The 17,962-nt window shown below is 51.2% G+C and overlaps 1 protein-coding gene across 1 annotated transcript; it reads left to right on the plus strand.

Moving 5' to 3' along the window:
• Positions 1–518: 518 nt before the first annotated feature.
• Positions 519–14,259, plus strand: LOC118832214 (serine protease 27-like). Its single transcript, XM_036739616.1, has 6 exons — positions 519–693; positions 4,194–4,353; positions 6,853–7,130; positions 8,644–8,816; positions 11,772–11,831; positions 14,155–14,259. Exons 1-6 carry the CDS (start codon positions 519–521, stop codon positions 14,257–14,259), a joined length of 951 nt encoding a protein of 316 aa, XP_036595511.1.
• Positions 14,260–17,962: the final 3,703 nt, after the last annotated feature.

Raw genomic sequence — 17,962 nt, forward strand, 5'->3', positions numbered from 1 at the left:
CAGTCTTTCCAGTCCTGACATTCCGGGGTTCTTGGTTTCAAGATTCTTCCCAGATGTGCCATTCCATGTTCTGTGGTCCCCCTCCAGCATGAACATTCTGGGTTCTATGTACTAAGCGCTGATAATTCACGTTCTATACCCACAAGGCACCCCTAAAACCTCCGCCCCAACCAGGGAGAACGCGGGGAAGGAAGAGATGGGCAAAGGGAGCCCAGCCCCATCTGCCTGATCATTGCCCCTGGAGCCTGGTCCCCTCTGGCCCCTGGCCTGCCCTGGGCCCTCCCCTGCACTAGGGGGTGCTGCAGGCCCTGGAGCTTGGTCCCTCTGGCCCCTGCCCTGAGCCCTCCCCGGCACTAGGGGGTGCTGCAGGCCTTGGAGGCTGGTCCCTCTGGCCCCTGCCCTGAGCCCTCCCCGGCACTAGGGGGTGCTGCAGGCCTTGGAGGCTGGTCCCTCTGGCCCCTGCCCCGCCCATCACCCGGCTGGAGGAAGCCCCGGTCGCCATTACAGCTCCTGAGGCCATGGAGCGAGCCACCATCAAGCTGGATCCTCAGGCCAGCTCCCAGGGGCAGGGGCAGGGGGCCCTGGACTCCGCCCCAGGCCCTGCCCAGCCCCCCCAGGCCAAGAGGCGCCTGGGGGCAGGAGGCTGGAGCAGCCTCTCCCTGCTGCTGCTGGTGCTATTGCTGCTGCTTCCCAGTGAGACCCCTCCCCCACCCAGGGACGGGCCAGGAACGGGAGGGGGCCACCCTGCCACCCCGCCCCCCACTGCCCTCTCCCTCCTCCCCTGCGCCCCTCCCCCAGCCCTCTTCCTACCCTTCCCACTTACCCATCCCCCACTTCAGCTCTTCCTGTTTGCTCCCCCTCCTCTTCCTCCTTCCTCCTCCTCCCTTCACATTCTCCTCCTCCCTTTCTTTTCCTCCCCCACTTCCTTCCTCCTCCTCCCTCTTTCTCCTCCCCCTCTTCCTCTTTCTTTTCTTCCTCCTCCTCCTCCTCCCTGCCTCCTTCTTGTGCCCCTGCTTCTCCTCCTCCTCCTTTTCCTCCTCTTTCCTTTTCCTCCTTTCTCTTCCTTTTCCTTCTGCTTCCTCTTCTTTTTCCTCCTTCCTTCTCTTCCTTCCTCCTCCTCACCCTCCCCCTCTTCCTCCTGGCTCAGTCCCTCCTGTTACACCACAGGCTTTCTCTGCCTCCTCTTCCGTCTCCCTCCCTGTTATCTCCATCCCGCTCTCCCCCCTCCTCCCCTCCCCCACATCTCTCCTGCCCCCGGGTTCCAGCATCCTCTCCCGCCAGCGGCCTTGCCCGGGTCTCTGTTACATGGCCGGCTGTCTCACCTCCTCGGTCACTCCGCAGGCTCCTCCCTCCCTCCCTCCAGCTCTTTTCCGCCCTGCTCCGTCTCCCCAGCCTCCCCTCGCGGTGCCTTCCCTCCTCCAGCATCCCCCCCCCCCCCCCCCGCAGATGGTTCCAGGGGCTTCTCCCGACTTCCTCTCTGCGGTCTCACCTCCTCCTGTCTCACCTCCTTCTGTTACCTGCCCCCCTCCATCCTTCCCTTCATCCCCCCCTCGCACCCATCCTCTTTCAGTCCCCTCCTTCACGCTCTGGTTTTGTTTCACACTCTGACCCGGCCCACTCCTCTGGCTCCTTCCTGTTATCTCACCTCATCCCCTTCTCCTCCTTCTTTACTGGCCGCGTAACTACAGAGCCCCCCTTCTGGCTGTCTTAGTGTTCCTGTTCAAAGACCCTTCCTCCCTGGGGGCCGAGCTCTGGTCATGGGAGGAGGGGCCGTGAGCGGGTGGGTACCGAAGCTTTTCCAGCCTGGCGCGTGTAGGGCCCCAAGGCCCACTGCCCTCATGCTGTGTGGAGGCACTGACCACAACCACAACTGGCCAGATGCGTCGGGGAGAGTTAGGGAGGCAAAGCCTGGGGTGTTGTGAGTAGGCCTCAAGGAAGAGGGGGCCGAGACAGGCGGCCTGGGAAGCAAATCTGGGGAGGTGCAGGTGATGGCTTGGCGAAGGTCAGGCGAGACACACGCGGTAGACCACCACGAAGGTTTCCTCTAACGTGGCTTCTTTTCTCCCTTCTCTCCCCAATCCCCTCCCAGCGGGATCCCATGGACGTAAATACTCTCATCCAGGTAAGACCTGTTTCCCTTCCAGGATCTCTCTTTGGGGTCTGGGAACCAGGATCCCTGAGAGTCTAGAGGGTGCTAGCTACTGTGTGTGGGGAGGGTGTGGGGGTGGAATCAGGGAAGGAAGCCTGGGGTCGGAGATGGATGAAGGTGGCGCTGGAGAAACCCAAGTGTCAGGGCAGCCTCGGCCAGGATGGAGCTGGAGGCCGGAGACTTTGGATCTAGGACGGTGAACCAGGCTGTGGGCACACCTTGGAGCGCAGAAAGAATGATCGACGTCGTGCGGAAGGTTGTTAATGTGCTTTCCTCATGACTCCCCTGGGAAGGAGAGAGACAGAGAGGGAGAGAGAGAGAGACAGAGAGGGAGACAGAGACAAAGAGGGAGAGAGAGAAAGACAGAGTCAGAGAGAGACAGACAGAACAAGCGCTCACGTGAGTGCACAACGGAGATCCTGTGGGTGTGTGTAAATGTAGCTTGTTTATTTCCCCTGTTTCAGGGATGAGTAAGCGGAAGTGAGAGGGTCCGGGTGGCAGCTTCCATAGCCACAGGTCATGTAGCGATCACCTTTGAGCTGGGATTTGAACTCAGGCCTGCTGAGCCTTCAGTTTTGTCCCTGCCCCACATTACCCCTCCTTAATGAGTCTCTCTGTGCATGTGCTCAGAAGTGGAGTGGAGAATCTTCCTCGTGGAGCCCCAGTCTGGCCTGGAGTTCTGTGGGATTATAGAATGTGGAGGCTGAAGAGACCACTAGCCTGACTTTGTCCTTTTTAAGATAAGGAAACTTGAGTCCCCGAGGAGGGAGAAGGAGGGGGATTTGTGCAGGGCCACAGGCAGTAATGATCAGGAGAACCTCCTTGGACAGAGGACAGTAAATTGTGCCCGGTGCTTTCCATGCCTTACCTCCTCCGTCCTCACAATAACCCTGGGAGACTCGCCCAGGGTCGCCCTGCCAGTCAGTGCTAGCGGCAGGAATGTGTGACTCCCTGACTAGTATCCTTTTGATAAGATTTTCTTTCAATTCTCGTCTCCTCCCAAATAAAGCTACAAAGGCTGACCGTGTGGCACTTAGGGGACTTTAAGTTGGAAAAGACTTGAATTCAAATCCAGACCCTGCTCTGTGACGATGGGCTAGTCACTTCCCCTCAGTTTCCAGCTCTGTAAAATGGGCATAGTTTACTGCCTAACTCACAAGATTGTTGGGAGGAAACTAGTTTGGGAACCTTTGAGTGCTATAAAGAAGGGGGCTCTTCATTGTATCATAGTGACCAGACATCTGGGTAGGTGTGAGGCCATGAGTGCTGTGAGAAATGTGATTGTCAAGTGGGAGACAGGCTCAGAGGCACAGAGACTGAATACTGAGGGCAGGGCTCTGGTCTTAAGCCACACCTGAAAGAGGATGGTAGAATCTCAGTCCCTTGGGAGGTGGGATAGAGATACCCATTAAAGGGGAGGGTGGGGACTTAGGCACCAGGGGACAGTTCTGGGCTTGAGACTTAGTCACAGGGGGCTGGGCAAGAGTCCTAGAAGCAGATGCAAAGGCAGAGAGCTGTGCTGCCAAATTGAACTGAGCTTTGGATCCAGAGGCTGCTTGGTTCTCCTTTCCTAGGATCTATATTGGGCAGAGCCCAGGGTGGGACTGAGCCCTCTAGAATGGGTTAAATGGCCTGGGATGGGTGAGGGAGGGCTGAGAGAGGTGTGATGGGAAGGGTACTAGGTCTGGAGTTGGAAGACCTGAGTTCAGACCCTAGCACTCTCTCAATGTGGAGATCCCCTCTAGCATACTGATTGCAGCCTATAACCCACATCTGTAGCATACTTTACAACGTACAAAGCATCTTTCCTCATAGCACCCCTGTGAAATGGAGACAGTATAGTTAGGTCCATTTTACAGATGAAGAAAAAGGGAGAGCTGAGGTTCAAACTTAGGTTGTCCCATTCTCAAGTCCAATTCTTTACGCCAGTTTTGGGGAGCAAAAGCATCCTGGGGTGGGGGTATGCAGCTATCCCGAGGCTCCCCAGACTACGGTGGGTCTGCTGACATCTCTGCCCCTCTGTGTGTCATGTCCCTCTCCGCAGTGTGTGGGAAACGCAAACTGGAGAAAGGCCCAAGGACTGAGAGCATGTGGGAGGGGAAATGGCCTTGGCAAGTGAGTATCCGGTATGGGAAGCGCTCCCTGTGCGAGGGCACCCTGATCGACGTCCATTGGGTGCTCACGGCATCTCACTGCATCCACAGGTGAGTCACTGGGCCTGGGCAGCTGAGGGAGGGCACTGGGGCTCTCCTGCCCTAGTCCAGAGGGGCCGGCCATAAGGAGGGGTGCCCCGTGGGGTCAGGCAGCTGTAGGGGCATCCGCCTGGGACACGGGGATCCCAGAGGCTTGCCTGTCTATGAGGAAGAATAAAAGAATGACCGACTCGACGGAAGTATGTTCATTGTTGCTGTCATTCAGAAAGACCAGCTAGAGGAGAAGCGGTGCTGTGCCACCTGTGCTGGGCCACGAGGGCCTCAATAGACATGTTTGTGTCATACCTTGTCAGTCTCACCCCTCTCTCTCGAGGCCTGGCCCAAGTCCTTCCGCCTCCAAGTCTTGGCAGGACTTTGCGCTCAGCACTGGGAGAAGATAAGTCAGGCTCTGTGCCATCCTGATGTCATCAAGAATCGTAATGGCTCACCTTTATAGAATGCTGTGGGCTTTGCATACATCGTCTGACGAGGGATGCGAGGGATGATGGGAGCTGAGAGATGGAGTCTCTTGTTCGTGGAATAGCGGGGAGGCCAGTGCTACTGGATGGAAGAGCATGTAGCGGGGTGGATGGGGTGTAAGGTGTCAGAAGCCAGGGAAGGGGGGAGGGAGGCCAGGTTAGGAAGGGCTTTGAATGCCAAGCAGAGGACTTTGTACTTGATCTTGGAGGCTGTAGGAAGCCACGGGAGTTTACTGAGTATGACTCTGGCGTGATCAGACGTGCATTTTAGGAAAATTGCTTCGGCGGCTGGATGGAGGATGGCTGGAATAGAGGGAGACTCGTGCTAGGTGGATGACCAGTGGCAAAGGCTGTTGCAGTAGTCTGGGCAAGAAGTGATGCAGATGTGCCGCAGGGTGCCTGTGGGAGTATCAGGAGAGAGCAGGGGCCACGCTGGAGAGGGGCAGCAGTGAGATGCACAGACCTTGGCGGCAGATTGGATATGGGGGGATAAGGGGTGAGAAAGAGTGAAAAGTCAAGGGTGATGTTGGGGAGAAGGATGGGGGTTCCCTCGATGGGTGGAGGGAAGTTTGAAAGCGGGGGAGAGGTTAGGGTCAAAGATACTAAGTTCCATTTTGGACATACTGAGTTTCAGATGTCTGCCGGACATCCAGTTCAAGGTGTCTGACAGGCAGTCGGAGATGTGAGACCGGAGGCCGGCAGAGAGCATGGAGCTGGAGAGGTAGATTTGAGAATCTTTAGCGTAAAGAGCCTTGATTCTGTAACTTTGTGTAACTGGAAGGACATATTGATGTTTGGTGGAGGGGCAGGCGTAGGAGGAAGATCATAAAATCCGTTTCAGGTGGTTTGATGTACTGATAGGATGTCTCCATGGAGCTGTCTTCCAGGTCATTGGACGTATGGAAATAGAATTAAAGAATGACATTAGGTCTGGATATTTAAAAGACCACTGCGGCCAGAATGGGTGGAGCTGCGAGGGATGTACCCAATAGATCAGAAAACAGAGTCAACATTCAGAAAGTCCTCAAAAACCCAGGACTAGAGGCCGTGTCCCATAGGATAAAATGTAATAAAGATAAAGGTAGATCCCTGTGCAGGAGCTTAAATACTGACAACAGTGAAACAGATCAACCTGGAAAGAGCTGCAAGAATTCTGATCAGTGCAACTCTTATCCACGACTCCGGGAAACACAATGAAGCATGTTTTCCCACCTCCTCTAAGAGAGATAATGGACTCGGTTCAGAATGAGCAAGCCGATGAGGGAATTTATTTTGCGGCACTCTGCATATTTGTTTCAAGGATTTTGTTTCTTTTTATTCTTTTCCATTGGGATGGAGAGAATTTAGATCTCTTTTAATTAAAACATACATATGCACAAATATAGGAGGTTGGAGGACTGGCTAGACAAGTTCGTATGACAAAGATCTGGGGTTTTTAGTAGACCACTTTCTCAGTATGAATCAACTCTGTGGCATCAAGTCAAAAAACTAACATGATCTTAAGCTACATTATGAGAGGTAAAATATACAGGAGCAGAAAGGTGAAAATCCTGCTGGGCTCTGACCTGGTCCTGTTCCACCCAGAGTATTCTTTTTAATTTTGGATGTCACATGGGCAAACTGGATTGCATACTGAGAAGGTTGATAGGATGGTAGGAGATAGGAGACTGTGTTGCATAAAGACCATTCGGAGATATAATGATCTTGAAATATCTGAAGGATTGTCAGAAGGCATGGGCTTAGACCTGGTCCGCACAGTGGGTGGAGGTGGGAGCAGGGGGTAGACGATTCCGGGAGTTAGGTGTTGGTTCAACATTAGAGGTATCCAAAAATAAGGGGGCTGCCTTGGGTGTTATGTCCATGGGGATCTCAAAGGAGAACTGGATGACCCCTTCTTGGAGATGTAACCGAGGGCTGGACAAGGTGATATCAGAAGCATCTTCCATTTCTGAGACTGGCGTTTCAGCCGTGATCACTTCACAAGGCTCGCAAACAGTGGACAGTAATGTGAGATTTCTCCCTTTCTCGGCAGAACCGATGACCCGGCTCTCTATCACGTTTTAGTAGGCAGCCACAAGCTGTATGAGGAGAGCCCCAAGTCTCTCAAGGTTGGAGTGAAGATGATTTTTAGGTACCCGGATATCACAAAGAATCAACCCTATGGACAAGATCTTGCTTTGCTCCTCCTGGAGCTCCCGGTGAAGTTGTCTTCGTATGTCATGCCTGTCTGCTTGCCAAAACCAGGCCTGAATTTTGAAGAAGAGAAGGTCTCCTGCTGGATGACAGGCTGGGAAAGAGCTTCCGACACAGGTGAGAGGAAAGCAATGTGGGCAGATGAGGTAAAATACTGCAGACCTGGAGAGCCGTGTGGTGAGGTTAAAGAATAAGGGACTCTTGGACCCAGGTGGGGTTCAGGCGTCTTGGCCAAATGGTATCCACCCAGACCTGTTCTTTGCATCCTCCCCAACCAGGGGTTATCCAGGCTCTGCCCCTCTGGGGAGAGAGCCCATACCTGCCTCTCCATAACACTCACTCCTTTCAGGTCCGCCCTTTGAGGCCAAGCAGAGTGAAGCTAAGCCCTCCACGTGGCTCCTTTTCATGTGCCCTCAAAATATTTTTTCCTACTGGGGCTTTTTCACTGTTTCTTTTCACTGAGCTTAATAGGGGAAGGTTTCAGATTGCTTCAACATTGTGGTCCCCTTGTAGACCTTATAGACATTTGTGAATGTTTTTCCTAAATTGTAGCACTCAGACCAGAACATGCTACTTTAGATGTCTTCTGACTGGGCAGAGGACAGCAGGATAGAGACAGACAGACAGACAGACAGGTAGCTAGGTCAATAGATGGATAGATAGATAGATTAATAGATGGTAGGTAGATAGAAGGATGGATAGATTATCAGGTAGATATTATTTAAGGAGATGGTTAGCTAGATGATAGATAACAGGTAGATAGGTGGATGGATAGATACGTAGATACATAGGTAACAGATGGTGCGTAGATAGGTGATGGAAGGATAAGTAGATAGAGGAATGCATACATACATAGATTAGTAGGTAGCTAGATGTTAGATAGATGGGGGGGCAGCGAGGGGGCACAGTGGATAGAGCACTGGGCTTGGAGGCAGGAAGACTCATTTTTGTGAGTTCAAATCCAACCTCAGACTCTTCCTAGCAGTGTGACCCTGGGCGAGTCACTTCACCCTGCCTGCCTCAGTTTCCTCATCTGTAAAATGGGGATCATAATAGTACCTACATCTCGGGGTTTGCTGTGAGGATAAAATGAGATAAGATCTGTAAAGCATTTGCACACCTTAAAGGGAAGGGGAATAAACATTTATAAAAGCATCTGCTATGTGCCAGGTGGGGCAGCGAGGTGACACAGTGGCTAGAGTGCTGGGCCTGGAGTCAGGAATACTCATCTTCCTGAGCTCAAATCCAGCCTCAGGCACTTATTAGCTGTGTGATCCTGGGTGACTCACTTCACCCTGCCTGCCTCAGTTTCCTCATCTGTAAAATGAACTGGAGAAGGAAGTGACAAACCACTCCAGTGTCTTTGCCAAGAAAACCCCAAATGGGGTCATGGAGAGTTGGCACTGTGCCAGGCGTTGTGCTAAATGCTCTTTCTAAACATCTCATTTTATCCTCACAAAACCCTGTAGGCAGGTGCCAGTATATTAAAGTGCTGTGAACGCTAGTCATTATCGTCGTTATAGTTATTATTAGGGCAGACTTCCTGCCGAGTTTCCACTTCATAGGCTGGGTAGGCAGTACAGGTGGGAAGAAGGCCTGGCCTCTAACTGGGGTCTCTGCTTCCCAACAGTGTTATCGTTAAAGGCCTCCTCTCTCCAGGAAGTCCAGCTTCCTTTTATTAAGAATTCCGAGTGTAACACCCTCTACGCATCGATGGGGAATCTCACGACTGACACGATGTATAAGATAGAGGACGACATGCTGTGTGCAGGGGACATCAGTAACCCCAAAGTGATCTGCCTGGTAAGCTCCTTTTGGCTCTCCCTCTTCTTGGCTTCTCAGTGCAGAATTCAGAGTCCTGTGCTCAGCTGGAAGACCTCTCCATTACAGACAGTGGCAAAGCTCCTGTTCTTTCTTTCTCTACTCTCAAATCCCCGGTAGCCTCTCTCTCGTCTTAGAGGCCGTTCTTGGGCCCCTTGTCCACTCTAGATCGGAGCCTTCCCAAGCTATAATCCCAGAATGTCAGCACTGGGGATCATCTGGTCCAGTGGTATCAAACTCAAACTGAGTCAGGGGCCACTGAACCATGTATAAGGATCCCCCATATTGCCTTAGAAAAGCCACTTTATCTATGTTCTATTGTATTTTTATTTCTTGTGTTAAATGGTTCCCGTTTACATTTTAATTTGGTTCTGAAACACTTGAGGGATTAGAGAACACAGGTGGCAATGTGTTTGACACCTTAGGTCTAGTCTAATCCATACCTCAATAGAAATCTCATCTGTATCTTAGGAGATTTCAGAGGCAGGCAGGGTGGGGAACCAGCAGCCTTGGGGCCACACATGGCCTTCTAGGTCCTTGGGTGTGGCCTTTTGACTGAGTCCAAGTTTTACAGAACAAACCCTCTTATTAAGGGGATTTGTTCTGTGAAGTTTGGATTCAGTCAGAGGGCCACACTTGAAGCCCTGGAGGGCCACATGTGGTCTTGAGGCCTCAGGTTCCACACCTCTGGTCTAGTCCAACCCTGTCATTGTGGATATGAAAGAAGAGACCCACCACAAGAGGATGTGACTAATCTACTCGTCCACGATCATGCAGGTAGTGGACTGGATCATGGACTGGACCAGACTGACGGCTTCAGATCCTTAACCTAGGGTCTGAATCTGTGACCTGCCAGCAAAGGCTTCTGGGCTGCACAGGCTGAGGGACATTGGGAATCATGCGAGACTTGGGAAACTGGGTCCAAACTGTGGCTCTGCCTCACATGAAGCTTTTGACTTTGGGCAGGCCAAGTCTCCTCTCCGGGCCTCAGTGTTCTTATCTGAAAAATGGGGGTAAAAGTCTTTGCCCGGCCTACCTCATCGGGGTGTTGTAAGAACAATGCTTCATAAAGTTTTCTAGAAATGGTTACTCTTCTTATTCCATCCACTGGACAGAAACCAGGGGTGGATAATAAAAAAGAAATTCATGTTTTCCCAGTGTCAGAGATTCCGAGGTCCCTTGCAGCTCTGTATCTGTGATTTCATGGTGTGCCACAATTTGCCAGACATTCGCCAATCTATGGGCACCAATTTTCATTCCAATTCTTTGCCGCTAATGAAAGTATTGCCATTAATGTTTTTCTATCCCTGTTTTTGACCTACTTGGTCAGAGGGGTTTATATGGCTCAATGACTAATATGGAATTCCCAGATGTTCTCCAGCAGGGTTGAGCTCATCCACAGCTCCACCAACAATGCAGTAGCATGCTTGTGTAAGGACCTTTCCTGAGGTCACATGTGGGGTGAAGAGCAAAACTGGGCTTCCAGCCTGGCTCCTGTGGTTCTGAATGCACCATGTTGTGCTTCTGCATCAGCTCTGGCTTGACCTGTCTGTTGGTCAGTTTTTAATGGAAGATCATTTGAAGGACCTGCCTTCAGGAATCTTACAGCTAGTGCTCAGTGCCTGTTGCCAGGACTTTCTCACATGGTTCAGAAAAGTCTGGGAAATCCCCCCTCAGTCAGTGGGCCAATAGCTGAGAATTCTGGGAGCAGCTTGGCTGTAGTCCTGAGGACCACCTGGGCATTTTGGCTGCTCACCCACGACCCAGACTGGAATGAGGTCAGCCTGGATGAGATCTCTGTGGTCTCTGGTCTCCAGCTCTGGGGGCCGCATTTGGAGAAGGACACTGACCGGTCTTTCTCCCCCAGTAGAATATATGTTTCTTAAGGTCAGGGGCAGCTCCAGTTCATTCATGTGTTGCATGATGCTCAGCACATGAATAAAGTCTTGTTGAGTGTGGGAGGGCCACCAGGAGGGGGAGGGTTGAACTCTTGGTGGCTAGAGGACCTGGGCAAAGGTAGTAAGGTGGAGAGGATGTAGGGGAGGGGAGGATGCCATGGTCTTCATCTTCGTTAGCTGCAGGGCTAGCCTGGGGAAGAGGTGATCTCCCTATACCTGGAGGGTATGAGAGGCACAGTCAAACTACAATAAGGGAAAACACATCTTAACAGTTGCTCCCTTTCTGTAAGAGATGATTTGTACCCCTATAACCTTGTGTGAGGCAAGGATCCTTATTCTCGTTTCACAGATGAGAAAAAGGAGGCTCAAAGTCAAACGCCTACTGAGTGTCAGAGCCAGGCTCCAGGCCTAGGCATCCCCTGGCTGCCTTTCTGATGGATATGACATGGTGGATATGCTATGGTGGATATGCTCTGGAGAGGCCAGGGCTCAGGAGAGACCACCTCTGATTCTCCATCCTAGGACAGGCAGCTCAGGGCACATTGACCCGGCAGGGGGCACACGTCATACCTGGGAATCAGGGGAAGGTGGGGAGGGGAGGAAGAAGAGGGAAGAAGAACAGGAAAAAGGAGGAAAAGGCTTTCATAATGTGGGAGGAGGATGCTGCCCAGTCCTCGAGGCTGGGCTCTGTGACTTTTTCCTGCTTCCAGCTCCTTTGGTGCCCATACCCATGTTCTGCACACAGGGGCTTCTTGATAAATGTCTGGTGGGTGACTCAAGTCCTTGGGTAGAAACCTGTGCCAGTAGGCTCAGCGTGTTCAGATCTAGGCAAGGTGCCGCGGGAAGAACCGTGGGTCGTCAAGTCGACTGAATGGATGTCTTCCTGGCTCTTGGACTCAAAGTGAAAGGCTTAGACTGGATGGTCTCCAAGCTTCCTTCCACCTCTGACATTCTAGGGTCCCCTGATTGTTGTTTGTCCTTGTCTGGGGATGGGCAGGACTGGAGGAAATCTCCCACTAATGATTTCTCTCTTCCCCAGGGAGAAGTCGGGAGTCCCCTTGTCTGTGAGTTCTCGAAGGTCTGGACGCAGGTGGCCGTGGTGAGCTGGAGCACCCAGTGTTCGCCCACCTACCTGACTGTACTCACCAGACTGAGCCCTTACATGCAGTGGATACAAAAGACCAAAAGAATTTCGTTACTGCTAACTAGGAAAATTGGCAAGAGAGAGGAGAGGAGTGACAACGCGTCGTGGTGGAGATCAGGCACACGCGCCTCCTTTCCCCCACTCCTCATCCCTTTGCAGATTATTCTCCTGCACTGGTTGTTTTGCCTGGGTCTCCTGATGGCCCTGTGAAGGCCCCTGCCCCTCGCCCCCCAAGTTTCCTTTCGGTTCCTCTGTGCCATCTTCCCTAGCTTTCACACAGTCTTCCCTCCCCACTCACACCATTCCATCTTCATCCCTACAGGCCAGTCTCCCACTAACAGGGTGATAAGCAGATTTGCCAGGAGGTCAGTGTGGCCTGCTGTCCAAGTGGGTAGTGGGGAGGGTGTAGGACAGGGAAGAGGATGGGGCAGTGCTGGGCCGGATTGCCCCGAGGGGCTGGGGGCAAACAGTCCTTGAGTGGTAAACAGGCACCAAAACCAGTGGTTTCATTAAACTGTCAAAATGAAAAAGACTCGGATGTTTTTTCATTGTCCATGGCGACGATGGTTGGTGTCTCATGGCTGAGGATGCAGCAGTGACTCCCATTCTTACACCATCATAAGGGTTACACATCTCTTTCCTCCCATGGGGAGAGGAGTGAGGGGCACCACTGGATGCATTTTGTCCCACTTCAACAAGACAAGCGGTTGAGGCTCACCCAGCTTAAATGACACAGCCCCTTCACACAGTCCAGGCAGGAGCAAGAAGCTGGGCCCCGGTGTGCTGACTCCGGATCTAGAACCCTTTCCGGGCCCCATGCTCTCTTTCTAATGACACATAATGGGGGTGTGTTTTATCACAACACTACATTTTTAAAAATTAAAAATAGACCCAGCAATGTAGTCTTTACTTTGCATGATGCCTGATCTTTAGATTGAATATAGAAGAGCCTAGACCTGTGATTTCCTTGGTATGGGGGACTCCCAGATGAGGAAAATCCCTCTGAAGTGGATGGGAAGTCAAATTCAAGTTGTCCTCACTCCAAGTCCAGTACTCTATTTGCTATGATACTAGGCTACCTCTGAAACGAATTTGTCTTATGTTTACCCTGGGAACATCAGAATTTGGCTTGTGTCTGGGTTACCGTAGAAATAGGCCCCTCGCTCCCTCTGGAAGCACCCAGACTAGCAAAAATACCACATGTAGGACAGGCTTTATTTCACTCTACAAAGGATAAAGGGTTTGTACCCAATCTTACAAACAATCAAATTCCCCTTCCTTCTCTGTGACCTCTGCCCTCCCCAGGGACCTTCTTCAGATTTCTGGAAGGACCTTAGTCCTGCTCTATTGATGGGTTGTCTCCCAACCCTCACTCTGGTGGGTCCCAAACTCCATCAGGGGCTGAACTGTCTGTATCTGGATTAATCTTGCGCATCATCTCCGTGCTGTGTGAATCCTTTCCCTTAGTATCTTCATCCAGCAATGGCTCCCACTTTCCTTCTGCACCCCCTTAAGGAAGAGCTCCCCAGAGCGCCGCCTTTTAGTTTCTGCTTGTCAATTTGAAATGTTTCCTCAAGGTCGAGGCTTCCCTGGAGGAGCTATGTGTACACATGAAGGCCTCCCTCCAGGGAGCTTTCTGGATCTCTCTTCTTTATTGCACCACCATATACAACCTCCTGTCAAAGGCAGAACCAGAGAGTTTAGTTAGCTCAGGTGTGTGACAAAAGTCAATCCATACAGGAAAAAAAAAATCTCGCTTTCCGGGTCAATGCAGTCTTAGGACAAAAGATAATCCTGTCCACAAAATTCACGTATTACCAAGAAGACACAAGATAGGGAGGGTCTTACTTACCCAGCCTCCTGGTGACACGTCTAGGCTTTCCTAATACAAACAGCCTACAGTTAAAAAATTTATAATCCTTGAAAATGATATTAGGGTGTATTTTGAGCACACTAGTGTGCAGCCCCAAATTTTGACTGGATGACAAAGAAACTTGAGAGTTTCCTCAAATCTAGGAATTGCTCTCAAATCAGACTTGGGGATCCTGGGTGGTCAAGTTTATGACTCCTCACCAGGCCTTACTCGAAACTAGGGCCTGGTTTCTTTACACGAGGGCAAAGATGGCCAGAGGTCAGGGGTTATCGTCTGTTGCTAGCTCAAGGTTCCCTGAGGGTAGAGGGATGTGGTTTCCCAGAGCAGGGGCTCCCTGAGGTGAGAAGACACATAGTCCCACAGACTAGTGGCCCTCCCATAGTACAGCCTGACTTTTCCAACCAGGGACGCTTTAAGACGGAAGCTGTTTTCCTCTTCAACCAGGAGTGCCCCCGAGAATTTACAGGACTGCAGAATGAGGAGCTGGAATGGATTTTAGACGTCATCTAGTTCAGTCCTTTTTACAGATGAGGAAACCAAAGTGTTAGAAATTAAATGATCTGAGGTCATGGTTTTTCTGACTTCAAATTCAATACACTTTCTATTAAATCATGGTGCTTTGCTCCAGATGACGTGGCCCTTGCAGGCCCTGAGGGCAGTTTGGGGGCTGGGAGGAAGATGTAGGGTTAGGATTAGGATTAGCCTCTGGGGAATACTGGCCCTGAGGGGGAAGAGGGATGGAGGGGGATATGACGAACAGCCACGCACTGGGCTCCGGGACATTGTGTCCGCCTTGAGGTATGTCCGGCTCCAGGCATAGGGGGCGCTCTCTAGAAGGACCCTGGGCATGCCTCGTAAGTTACTGCGAGCACTGAGAGGCTGCCAGGAGAGACGGCACCGCCAGGAGCCGGACATGGGGACTTGTTCATCTCTGAGCCTTTCTGCTCCAGGGGGCCTGGGGCTCCTGCCCTCCTTCCTGCTGCTGCTGCTGCTGCTGGCACCCAGTGAGGCTTCCGTAATCTCACCTCCTCCTCCTCCCTGTTCTCTCACCTCCTCCCAGTTTTCTCGTCCTTTCCCCTTATCTTGCCTCCCTTCTTGCAAGCTCGTCTTTCTTCACTTCCTCTCTATTATTTCACTCCTCAAGCCCCTTTTCACCCTGCCCCTCCACTTATGTCACCTTCCCAAGAGCCCTTCCTCTGCATTCTCACCCGCCTTTGTTTTCTGCTTCCCTCCTTCCTTCTTACCTCCCTTCTCTCCCTCCCTCCCAGTGAACACGCCTCCTGCCCCTTGTTTCACTCATCCTGTCTCACAGCCTTCTGTCACACAACACTCCTTTCCCTCGGTTTCACCTCCTCCAGGTATTCGACTCCTCTGTTATCCAGACTTCCTTGACAGCTCACCCCTGCCAACTTTCTGACCATCCAACCTCATTCTCCTGTCTCTCTCTCCTGTCTCTCTCTGTCTCTCTCTCTGTCTCTCTGTCTCTCTCTCCCTTGGTATAAATCCCCCTGCACCAGTCCAGCCCTTCCTGACTTTCTAATCCCTCCCCTCTCTGTCCATGCTGCCCATGCTTTTGTGATCTCCCTTCACCTCTGTGGTCTCTTGTTATCTTAGCCCTCCTTTCTGTCACCTCTTCCCTTCCGTTATCTCACCTCCATCTCACCTCTTGGCCAGGATTTCACCCACCTTTTATCTCACCTCTTCTCTTCGATTTTACTCCTTCCCCCACCTTCCATTTTCAGTTGTTTCCTCTGGTCCCTCGTGTCTCATCTCCTCCATCATCTCTCTCTTCCTATCTCACCTCTTCCCTCTTCACCCCCCTTTCCCCTGTCCTATCCCCGCAGTGATCTGATGCCTTCCTGTCCTCTCACCCCCACCATTTTCTCATCGCTCCCTTGCCCTTGCTCTGTCCACCTCCCCCTTTTATTTTCCTTTCCTCTCCTTTGATCTCACTTTCTTTCTATAGCTCCCTCTTCCTGTTACATCACATCCACCCCTCTTATCTTACCTATTCTGTTACTTCCAGGGCTATTAGCTCTCCTGCCCCTCCCCTGAGATCTTTTCCCTTTCTTCTCTCCCTCCTCCCTTTTTTCATGCAACCACATCCTCCTATCACCTCACACCTGTTATCTCTACCCTTTCCAATGACATCAATCTCTCTGATCAATCTCAACTCTTCTCCATCCTCCTCTAGTTACTTCCCCCTTCCAATTATCTTAATTCCCTCTATCCCCAGTCTGTTATCTCCCTCTCTTCCTCCCTCCCTCCCTCATTCATATCTCCCCTTTCCTGTTACCTCATTCTTCCCAGTTACGCCTATTATATAAGCCCTTCCTAATTATATTATCCCTCTCTGTTGTTGTTTGGTCTCGTGACCCCATTTGGGGTTTTCTTGGCAAAGAGAGTGGTTTCCTTCTCCAGCTCATTTTACAGATGAGGAAACTGAGGCAAACAGGGTTAAATGATTCGCCCAGGGTCATACAGCTAGTCAGTATCTGAGGCTGGATTTCAACTCAGCTCTTCCTGACTCTAGTCCCAGGGCTCTGTCCACTATACCACCTAGCTGCCCATTCTTCCCAGATGTCTCTATTCTATAACCCTCTCTTAATTTTGTCATCCCTCCCTGTTAGCCCTAATTTTATCTCAGGTCATCTCAACCCCTTTTGCTTTATCACCTGTTCACTGCTATCCCTCTCATATCAGCTTGTTTTTCCCGTGTGGATATTAGACTGAACTATTAAAAGTGATGGATAGACAACTCCCGTAGGAGCTTCTACAGTGTTCCTGCACTTGGTACAATCAATACTGTCTCATCCAGAGAAGGGAGACTCTGAAGGCCTTCTCTCTCCCTGGCACACTCTCCATGAGGGCAGCCAAGAGGTCATTGGTGACTTTGAAGGGAGAAGTTCTGTCAGAAGCCTGATGTTATAGGGGCGCAGGGAGGGTGGGCGGTGAAGAAGTGGAGTCAGCAAGAGGCGACAAGGAGTGTGGCAGTAAAAGGGAGGAGAGATAGAGCATGATAAGTAGAGGGGATGGCAGGGTCAAGTGAAGACTTTTCAAAGGTGAAGGAGATTTAGGCATGCTTCCTTAGGTAGCACAGAAGGAGTGTACATAGAGGACAGGAAGATGAGAGAGAGGAGAGACAGTGGGAGGGAATTGTTGATGGAGAAAGGATAGGAATGAAATGAGAGAGATGGAATTTAAGGGCACAGATTAGATTGTCCTTGTCAAATAGGCAGGGTCATTCTTAGAGATTGGAGTAAAGTAGGAGAATGGGTGAACATTTAGAGAGGAATGAGCACGATTCTGGGTCTTGAAGGAAGAGAAGGTTTAGGGCTTGATGCTGTGGGGAATAGGATAGAGACAAGAGAATTAAAGAGTGACCTTGCCTGAGGGAAGATCCAGTTGAGATTAGGTAACATGAGTTTGTAGGTCTTCCTTGACTTCCTCTAACAGAGTGGAGAAGGCAGGTGTGAGCTGAAGACTGCCAAGGTGTTAACAGTACGAGACGAGGGGAGAAGGGAGTCACTGTGGGAGGTTGGTGTGTAGAGGAACTGAGCAACTGTAGGGTTGGTCAGGGAGAGACAGAAGAAAGGGGGAACAGTGAAGTCAGAGAAAAAAACGAAGGTTTCAAGAACAGAGAGGGGTGGAAGGATTGGAATTCAGAGAGAGAGACAGGGAGAGAGAGAGAGAGAGAGAGAGAGAGAGAGAGAGAGAGAGAGAGAAGAAGAAGGAGGAGGAGGAGGAGGAAGAGGAGGAGGAAGAGGAGGAGGAGGGAGAGAAAGACAGAAAGACAAAGAGGGAGGGAGAGAGAGTGAAAGATGGGGGGAAAATAAGAGGGAGAGAAATGGAGGGACAGAGACAGAGAGAAAGGGAGGGAGGAAACGGAGACATAGAAAGGGAGGGAGAGAGAAAGGAAAAAAGAGAGAGATGGAGGGAAGAGATGGGGAGAGAGAGAGAGGCAAGAGAGACAGATGGAGGGGGAGAAAACAGGGGAATAGGAGAGGGAGAGAAAGAGACAGTTGGAAAGATAAGGGATTATAATCAGAAATGAGAATTTCAGAGCAAGAGATTAAGAAGGTGAGTCGTGACCAGACTCAACTAGGAGGGTAGAATGAAGACATAGGTCACAGGAGCTGAGGCGTTTGATGCCCTGGGACTTCTTCTCCCTTCTCCTAGGATCTCATTTGCCTCCTGTTATCTCACCTCCTCT

The sequence above is a fragment of the Trichosurus vulpecula genome, chromosome 9 (assembly GCF_011100635.1).
Source record: "Trichosurus vulpecula isolate mTriVul1 chromosome 9, mTriVul1.pri, whole genome shotgun sequence".
Classification (NCBI taxonomy): domain Eukaryota; kingdom Metazoa; phylum Chordata; class Mammalia; order Diprotodontia; family Phalangeridae; genus Trichosurus; species Trichosurus vulpecula.